The 10188-nt window shown below is 48.7% G+C and overlaps 1 protein-coding gene across 2 annotated transcripts in view; it reads left to right on the forward strand.

Annotated features, from left to right (window-relative positions):
- Positions 1–10188, forward strand: part of cux1b (cut-like homeobox 1b) — a 69243-nt gene that overhangs the window by 58767 nt on the left and 288 nt on the right. For both annotated transcript variants that reach the window (XM_079731984.1, XM_079731985.1), the window contains 2 exons: positions 1319–1637; positions 3183–10188. The exon at positions 3183–10188 is cut by the window's right edge and continues 288 nt beyond it. In XM_079731984.1, coding sequence (XP_079588110.1) covers positions 1319–1637; positions 3183–3675 — 812 coding nt within the window. In that variant the 3' untranslated portion in view covers positions 3676–10188. The remainder of the gene's footprint in view (positions 1–1318; positions 1638–3182) is intronic.

Genomic DNA, 10188 nt, shown 5'->3' on the forward strand with positions numbered 1-10188 from the left:
CGCCTCCTCCTCCCTCTCCCATTCAACTTCATCAGAGTTCATTGACCCCTCCGTGATTTCATCAGGAGAGCGTTAGGAACACTCCCCGCCCGCGGCCCGGCCCGCAGGAAAGGCACGGGCGGCCGAGGCCGTCTCTGACCTCTCGCTCGGTGTCGGTTTACCCCCCCCCCCCCCCCCCCTTCCCCTCGCCGCCGGCCGGGGGCACAACTCCGTGATCTAACCTTGTTCCGAGGGCTTTTTCCGCCGCAACATTTAGAATATCCAGCAGCACGAATCTAGTGTTTAGAGAATGTCAACTATATGCACGGACGCCACCAGCTGTTAATTTCCGAGTCGTATTGGTGAGGCCGCGATGGTCAACAAACAAACGGTGCTGTGTTCCGAAGATACTTTCTTTGTCTGATCCGAAGAGTGGGGCTCTACTGCCATCTAGTGGCGGAGGGTGATATGACCGCGTTGTTCCAATGCTAGGCTTGTTTCAAAGATTACATCCAGTCAATCGAGCAGGTGCTGCTTTCCAAAGCCATTTGAGCGATTAGTTACTAATCAGTACCAGTGTCAGAGGGGGATAAGGCAGTGGCTAGGGTGTGGGAGGCGCTGCAGCACTGTCCCTGGGTCTGCAACGTAGCTGTAGCCGTCCTTAGCCGGGTGCCCTGACCCCAAGCTGCCCCTCAGTGACCTGCATCTGAATCACCGCCCTGTGCTTATGAGAGAGGCATCGGCTCAGATGAATGAACAGCAAACAGTCAAACTAGAGAACAAGTTTCTATCAAGACTCACTTGTTCCGAGTTCACCTAGACTCTGCATAGCCTCTCCCCTTAACCCCCCACACCCCTCTTACGCACTAATTGTATGTTGTATGTCCTTGCGCTTAAAAACAGTACTTGTTATTGTATAACTTCTTATCCTAGCTGTCTCTGTTGTCTACGGGGAATGGGGTTAACCTAGCGATTGTTAGTGCTTGGCGACTGTTTCTATGAACATCCTTAACGGCGGATTATGGTTCCACGTTCAAGCAACGCAACAACCACGCAGACGCTTCGACGCAGTCCTGAACCCTTATGGTTCTGCGTCGGGCTTTAGTGAGACGACCAATCAAAGCCCTTGCTGCTGCGTCGCCTCGACGGAAGCTTACGACTTATGGGAGGCGCACGTCTGGCCCTTGCGGTGGACGCAAGGAGGGTCCGCAAGGACGTAAGGGGTCCATAACCCCCTTACTGATTACTGATTACTGATTGTAAGTTTCTTTGGATAAAAGCGTCTGACAAACGCCCTCAACGTGAATCTAACGATGGCGGTGGTTTTTCTGTGTTCCAGCCTACATGAAGCGGCGTCTGAGCTCCCTGAGCGACGCCCACTCAGTGGACGTGGGCGGAGCCATGGGGCCGGACTTCCTGCAGGGCTCCCAGAGCCCGGGGGGCGGGGCCCTGCAGCAGCAGCAGCAGCAGCACCACCACAACCACCACCAGCAGCAGCACCTGAAGAAGCCCCGGGTGGTGCTGGGGCCGGAAGAGAAGGAGGCGCTGAAGAGAGCCTACCAGCAGAAGCCCTACCCCTCCCCCAAGACCATCGAGGAGCTGGCCTCCCAGCTCAACCTGAAGACCAGTACCGTCATCAACTGGTTCCACAACTACAGGTCAGCCTCGCAGTGGGTAGAGTGGGAGGGGTGTGTTAACCGGGCTGAGCGCTGTGTCCTTTTAGAAAGGATGTGTGTTTCCGATGTGGTTTATATTCGGATCGAGCGATGACTCCTGATTGGCCAAGGCAATACGTTTTCATTTCTCTTGTGTGTTTGAATGGATGTGTGTTTAAATGTTTACTTGCACAATGACCCGTAACAGAGTAATGTGATCGATAATACCGTTTATAATAATTATAAACCTTGTTTTGTGTAGTGCTTTTCAAAATACAGTGGTTTACAGAACAAGATTTAATAGAACACAGTCAGGCTAAACACAACCAGCGCTCTTGGGTCGGCCTATAGATGTTTATTCATGTGGTGACTCATAGAATCGGTGCCAGATCTCGTGTATCTATGTATGAATATGTATTTGTATTACGTGTTCTGTGTTCAGGTCTCATGTATCTAGGTATAGTGTGTATTAATACAGCGTTCTGTGGTCAGGTCTCATGTATCTAGGTATAGTGTGTATTAATACAGTGGTCAGGTCTTGTGTATCTAGGTACAGTGTGTATTAATACAGTGGTCAGGTCTTGTGTATCTAGGTACAGTGTGTATTAATACAGTGGTCAGGTCTCATGTTTCTAGATGTGTATATCTAGGTACAGTGTGTATTAATACAGTGGTCAGGTCTCATGTATCTAGATGTGTATATCTAGGTACAGTGTGTATTAATACAGTGGCCAGGTCTCATGTATCTAGGTACAGTGTGTATTAATACAGTGGTCAGGTCTCATGTATGTAGATGTGTATATCTAGGTACAGTGTGTATTAATACAGTGGCCAGGTCTCATGTATCTAGGTACAGTGTGTATTAATACAGTGGTCAGGTCTCATGTATCTAGGTACAGTGTGTATTAATACAGTGGTCAGGTCTCATGTATCTAGGTACAGTGTGTATATCTAGGTACAGTTTGTATTAATACAGTGGTCAGGTCTCATGTATCTAGGTACAGTGTGTATATCTAGGTACAGTGTATATTAATACAGTGGTCAGGTCTCATGTATCTAGGTACAGTGTATATTAATACAGTGGTCAGGTCTCATGTATCTAGGTACAGTGTGTATTATTACAGTGGTCAGGTCTCATGTATCTAGGTACAGTGTGTATATCTAGGTACAGTGTGTATTATTGCAGTGGTCAGGTCTCATGTATCTAGGTACAGTGTGTATATCTAGGTACAGTGTGTATTAATGCAGTGGTCAGGTCTCATGTATCTAGGTACAGTGTGTATATCTAGGTACAGTGTGTATTATTACAGTGGTCAGGTCTCATGTATCTAGGTACAGTGTGTATATCTAGGTACAGTGTGTATTAATACAGTGGTCAGGTCTCATGTATCTAGGTACAGTGTGTGTATCTAGGTACAGTGTATATTAATACAGTGGTCAGGTCTCATGTATCTAGGTACAGTGTGTATTAATACAGTGGTCAGGTCTCATGTATCTAGATGTGTATATCTAGGTACAGTGTGTATTAATACGGTGTTCTGTGTTCAGGTCTCGTATCCGGCGGGAGCTCTTCATAGAGGAGATCCAGGCGTCCGGGGGGGCCGGGCCCGGCAGCGAGGGGGGGTCCCCGTCCCTGCGGGGGTCCAAGTCGGGGGAGGGGGACAGCTGCGACGGCACCGAGTCGGACGGCACGGTGGAGGCGGCGCGGCAGGGCTTCGGCCCCGGCCAGGAGGAGCAGCGGGGGGCGGACCACGACATGGAGGCCGAGTCCGAGGCAGGGGCCTCGGGTTCCTCCCCTGCCCGGATAGAGTGCAGCACGCCGGGCTCCAGCTGCGGGCCGGCCGGCATGGGCCTCTTCAGCCTCACGGAGGCCTCGTCCTCCAGCGGCTCGGGGCCCAGTAATAACATCCCGCCCTCCGGGCCGGCCAGGAACCCCAGGGACAACACGCTGCGCAAGAAGAAGGCGGCCAACCTCAATAACATCATCCACAGGCTGGAGAAGGCCGCCAGCAAGGAGGACCCCTCCGAGTGGGAGTTCTAGCTCCCTCTCCCTCCCTCCCTCTCTCTCTCTCGTCTCGCACCTCGTCTCCTCGTAACCCCGCGACCTCTAACCCTTGGCCCCCTCCTGCTCTGCCCTCGGACCGGAGGGCGGGCGCAGCCAAAGTCAAGCTCAGCAGCCATTTTTATTACTCCGACGCTTTCCGTACGAAGGAGGGAAACAAAGAGCGGTTGTTGAACCCGAAGAAGAAAAAAAAAAGATACACTGATGTACTAAGAAGAACAAACAGAAAAACAACAGAGAGCCAGAGTGTCTCTCGTTTCTTTCTTTTTTTTTTTAACTGAGTTGTTTTTGTACTGAGAAAAGCACTTAGCTGTCCTGCTGGCCCATGGCCCTGCTGTACCTCTCCCCACCCCCTGCCCCCCTTCCCCCGTCACCAGCCAGCGGGCCCAGAGTGGCTCCCCCTGAGCTGGGGTAAGACCCCTCAGAGCTGGGGTCAGCTGGTGGTGGAGGAACCCGGACTCAAAGAGGACGGGCACGCCCTGAGCGGCCCCTCCCAGGGACGGACCCTGACGGGAGGAGCGACGGCGACAGAAACTCTTCAGTACGAGAACCCGCTCTCTTAAAGGGAGACCTCCCCTCCCTCGTCTGCTGATCACTCCCCCACCTTCCCCTCACACAGTGAGACGCCTCATTTTTCACACTGTAGAGTGACTGTTACAAAATCCTTTGCCTTTTATCACTCGTGTGTGTGTGTGTGTGTGTGTGTGTGTGTGTGTTTGGGGGGCTGTGTCCGTGCACGTCGGTGTAAACACACCCAGACAGGGCTTGTGTGTTCTCCTCTCCAAGGCAGCATGTGTTTTATGTTCTCGTTTCGTTCCTCCTCCAAACTCACTCCCACGCTCTTCCCTCGAGAGAGCTGTACAAAAAAGAAGAAGCTGTTGGCCGGCGCTGCCATGGTTACCGACGGAAGAACCGAAAGATGAACTTTGACCCCGTAGTCTCCCCGTTTCCCGTCCTGCTGACAGCCATATGATGGCCAGAAGGACTCCCCTGGGGTTCCTCACCAAACACAAAGCACTCACCTGAAGAGGAGGAAGGAGGGACGGACCCCTGACCGCGTGCTCCAGCACCTCCTCTGCGGACGAAGGACGCCCTCGTTTGGTTCTTTCTTTGTTTCTTTTCCTCCTCTTTACGTTTGGATGGAGCAATTCGGTTGCCAATAAGAGATTGCACAGTCTATCGACTCTAAAGGGTACAAAATAGGGAATTTAAGGAAAAGCTGTTTTTAAATTAGCAACAACTAAATATGAAATGGAAGAAATTACCAACAGAGAAGAAAAGAAAAAAAGCAGAAGAATAAGCGAGTGCAGTGTTTCTAAAAAAAAAAAAAAAAAAAATGGCCGAGCCACCCAGAATAATGGAGTCATGTTGAGTTTCTGAAGATACGATACAACGGAAGCACGTCGTACTGTAGCAGGCGGGGGGGCGCGATCTAGAACCTGCCTGGTTGCCCCGGGTTACGTTCAGCCTCCTGGTCTGCCAGCGCTCGGTGTGTGAGTGTGTGTTACTCTGTATGTGTGTGTGTGTGCGTGTGTGTGTGTGTGTTTGCGTGTGTGTGTGCATGTCCTCAACAAATTATGTGTTCACAACACACACATCTTTTCTAGGCCAAATCAGGAAGAGTGCGTGTTTGTGTGCGAGTTGTTCCGTGTGTGTGTGTGTGTGTGTGCGCGTACGTCCATGGAATTACATGCATTCGCGTCGGGGTCGACGTTAATTCACTTTAGATCAACTTCAATCACGAAATAGTTTGCGTTTTTTTATTTTTTTTTACGATTTTAACATTTGACCGGGTGCTCCCCGCCGGTGTGTTCCCGGACCTGAGCGGGTACGGTTCCGTTCTGCGGAGAACGTCCGCGTGAACACACTGCGTGCGGTGCACGGTGAATTGGCCTTGACCCCTGGTGTGAGTGGTTCCATTCCCCTCCCCCCCTCTGGTCCCCAGGGGGGGGGGAGGGGGTGCATTAAGTTCTACTGTATACACTAAATCACTATAAGGCATATCACCTCCTCCTCCTCCCTCTCTTACACAAGCCCTTAGTGCCTGTCAGCCCACTGCCTCCCCTTTTGTGTGTGTGCGTGTGTGTGTGTGCGTGTGTGTGAGAGAGTGCACGTGTGGCCATATAGCATGTGCAGGAGTGTTCTGAGTGGGTCATGTTTTTTATCTACTTGCACACGCTACCAGTGCACAACTGCCATCTACTTCTTTAAGCTGTTTGACTCATCACCATCACATTAATCTTCACAAAGTAGTGTAATACTTTGATTTACTGTAGCTTGGTTGTATTGCTATTATTATTTTTGCATTTATAGTTTGGTTTTTATTCTGCTTATTTATAGGTGCTGTATTTTCATTTTAATGTCTTATCATTTGAGTTGTCTATTTTGTAAGGGATTATATATCGTTCCTGAGGGCAAGTAACATTTTTATTATTAGACGTATAGACTGCCGGCAGTATTGGTTAATATTTACAAAGATGTACTAGTTCTCATTTGTTTGTATGTTCATGAACCATGAAGCTCATTTCAGTAGCTTTAGAGACATTATCTGCTACAGTATCTGCGCCCATCAGGCAAACGGGCCGGTATCACCACGCTTCATTCGCTACCTATCGATATCATAAGGACATATCGAGATCACTGAATATCTGATTAATTATCTGTTTTCTTTTCGTGTCACTGCTTTGATCATACGAAGTGTATCGGCCGCGCGGTGCCGCAGTAGTTTCGGTCCAGCTGTCACTGTTACTCTCGATGAGAGTAAGCCCCGCCCCCACTATGTTATCGCGAGATCTGCGTTCATCTGAGCACCATCCCCATGAAGCTTGTTCGCTATTTAGAAGATAGGTTTATATGACGATACCTAAACTTGAGAACCCAAGTTAACTTGAATAAGGTCATATCTGCCAAATTGAGATTAGAGAAGTATCCCACGACGAACGGAAATCAACGATTATGCATTATCTACTTAGCAGTCCGTAACAAAGCACTTATTAAGATCTTCTCCGAAGACGGGCCCCTGACGGAGTCTGGAAAACACTAACTAGACCCCCCCTCCCGAGGTCTCTGGGAAAGGTATGCCTTTTTAAAAGTGGTTCAGAACCAGACACGCACACACACACTCCACATTCTAACACTAAGAATATATTTTAGAGAAAGGCTGTGCCCATGTTTTTTGTAATACCGTCAGTTGTTAAAGCTGTGTAGTTCCTGATCTGGATTTTAACTCGCCCCCGTCTGCTCTGCTCCAGACCGGGGGCCAGGGCCGCGACGAGCGCTCTGTGCCCAGCACAAGTCCTTTAAACCCCCGTCGTCTTTTTTTAAAAAATTCCCGCACCGTGGATACATTTTAAAAGTATTTTTAAAGAAAATGCTACAATTTTACTTACAAGCTCAAAAACTTAAAAACACAAGCAGATTAAATCTGACGTTCCGGTGAATCTAATATGATTAGGATTTGTTTAGTTTGTTGATGACGCGGATGTTAGACATGTGCCCTCTACTCTGCAATAACACCCCCCTCCCGTACCGACTCTGTGCTGGGACCCCCGCCGTGTTGATGGGTCCTGATTGACAGCTACCGCAGAGAATAAGCACTTACAAGCCCCCCCCTCAATAGTGGCGAAGTCACGCCCGTTCCGGTAGAGCCCATGGGACCTATGAGATCGAAAAATATGGATGGGTTTCAATGGAGAGAAAGTAATTATGTTCTGATCCCAGTCTTTATATGCCCTGGATTACGCATATGTTTTTTGTGGATTTAATTGTCAATTTCTTCATGTTAAGAGTTTGACCGTTTATTGTGCAATTGTTCAGTTAAAGGCTGTAGAGAAAACAATGAGAAAGACTACACTTCTTGTATGTCCCCATCGGCATAACTGAAACTCTCCACATGCCCCGATTTATAATGGTTTTCACCTCTTTCGATGCTTTTATCCTTCCCTTGGAAAAAAAACGGTGAAGTGGAGCAGAGAGATCAACATTATCAAACTTCTTCGCGAAATTTTGTAGTTTTCTTTGCATGACAAATTATAATTTAAAACCACAAACAACATATGTGTTATCCAGGGCATATAAAGACTGGGGCCAGAAGATAATTACTTTCTCTCCATTGAAACCCATTCATATTTTTCGATCTCATAGGTCCCATGGGCTCTACGGGAAGGGGCGTGGCTTCGCCACTCGAGCAGCTCTCTACACCTCATGAGATCATCAGATTCGTGCCTTCTACTGCCAGGCAGGGCACCGAATTTATGATGTCATCAGAAATCGACTCACGCGTTGAACAGAAAAACTACTCGTGTGTGTGTGTGTGTGTGTGTGTGTGCATGTGTAAAAAAAAAAAAAAAGATCAACAAAAAACGTTTTAACCCCGTGTGTGGGGTGATGACGTAATCTCGGAAGGTATTTCTCCCAATGGCCATGAAGGTACTTGATGTAAAGAGTCCCCTCATCCGACCGAACGGGTCCTTTTAGATAGGGTCACCCCGCGTATAACGTGGAGCGAAAACCCCGACAACCGCGGCAGGACCCCGCGGCTCCAGGGGGGGTGGCGGGCGTCCAAACGCCGGTCTTAAACCCGCAGCGCTCGTCGCCTCCCCCACGGGGGGTGGACCTCCTGTCGCGCTCTTGTATTTAAGCAATGAACGGCCAGAACGTTAAATAATGAAGGAGTGAGCAGCAAACACTGTAATAACACTGAATTTACTCATAGGGCATTTGTTACGTTTATTCCCCTCGTCCGCGTCACGGTGGCCGTGTGACGTTTTGCGGCGCGGCCGGGCGCAGGGGTCGGCTTTGTGGCGCCTCGCGTCGCCTCGCCCCCCGGGGGTCCGTACTGTTACAGCCGACCAGGCGGCGCTCCGTTCAGTACCGCCACGGCGCGCTTTTACTTTGAAGGGCAGGGAGAGGAGAAGGGATGATGATGATGATTCAGGACTTTTTTTCCATGATCCACAGATATTTTTCTACTACAAAATATAAATCAGAAGATTCTATACACTGTTGGATGACATTGTAAAGGTTGTAAAACAGATGCTGTATATCATAACATGTTTTTTCTGAAGTTGTAAAAGCTTTACTGTATGATCTGTTTTTGAAGTAAGTGGTTTCTCCATCCCACGTGTTTGTTGCTGACGGCAGCACTGGTCACCATATTCAGGAAAAAATCAATATCACAGAGAGAGAGAAAGAGAATAGAGAAGACCTCAGATGTTTTGTAATACTTTTGGAATAAATCTTATGAAGTGGGTTTTGTAAGGAAACACTTTCCAAACGGACGGTGCTGTATGCAGAGCACAGTGACTCCAAACACAGAAGATACAGCACAATGCACCCTCAGACACAGCACCCGGCCCCCCGCTGGGCTCCACGCCTCCTATTGGCTACAACTGGTTGAGTCTTAACCCGATTCCTCATTGACCTTAACCTGTTCTGTTATGCTTAACTTATCTTTAGGACAGTAACTTATGTGACTAGATTTCTCAGCTCAATGGTTTAACGAAAAAATGAAAAACGAAAAAAAAAATAAAATACTACAGAAAAATAGTTTAGATTTAAAGAGGAAGCAAAAAGCCAAATAGTGAATAGTCACCCACTTCCTGTTATATGGACGCTCTTGTTGTTTTGTTTTATTTTATTTTTTACTTCTGTTGCTAAGTAGTGTCGCCGCTTCCGTCGCTCGCCCACGGGCGCTGAACCCCAGTGTCGTCTTGACAACCAAAATGACCCCGGGGGGCCCGCCGCTGGGGCCCCCCTCCTGGAAAGCTTTAAGATGCTCGTCGTGGCTCTAGCGAGTCCAGAGTGATTTTAACAGCGACACGTTCCGCTCCAGGTCAACGTCGGCGGACGACCTCGTGTCCGCGACGTCCCCTGTTGATTCTCTCGCGAGTGTGTGTTTGTGCGCGCGCACGCGTGCGTGTTTGTAGAACAAAAGGGCGCGCGCCTGTAAAGGGATGGTGTCAAGATATTTTTGGAAGTGGTTTTCCCCGAGCACTTCTCCGTGTGTCCCGAGGTATCGTTCCTCCTCCCCGGGTCTCCTGCCTTCCGCCCGCCTCTGTATCATGTTTCTTTATCTTTGTATTTACTAAAGTGTATCATGTTGTTCGTTCTCAGCACTGTAAAACAGTCACCCTCTCCCCCTCTACAAACATTGAAAAGCAATATCACTGTATGAAACGTTCACAATGTATTTGTTATGATTGACATTTGATTCATCATCATTATTATTCACTTGCACCCTAGGTGTGATAATTGAAGTAAATCTCTTTTATACAAATACCACGAGTGTCGTCTGGTTTGTCTTTCCTCTTCCTGGTCTGGTGCGGCGAGGTGAGCGTTCTCAGAGAAAGAGCCGGTTCACTGGAAACAGAGGAGCGTTCTCAGAGAAAGAGCCAGTTCACTGGAAACAGAGGAGTGTTCTCAGAGAAAGAGCCGGTTCACTGGAGACAGAGGAGTGTTCTCAGAGAAAGAGCCGGTTCACTGGAAACAGAG

The sequence above is a fragment of the Pollachius pollachius genome (assembly GCF_949987615.1).
Source record: "Pollachius pollachius genome assembly, chromosome: 3".
Taxonomy (NCBI): Eukaryota; Metazoa; Chordata; class Actinopteri; order Gadiformes; family Gadidae; genus Pollachius; species Pollachius pollachius.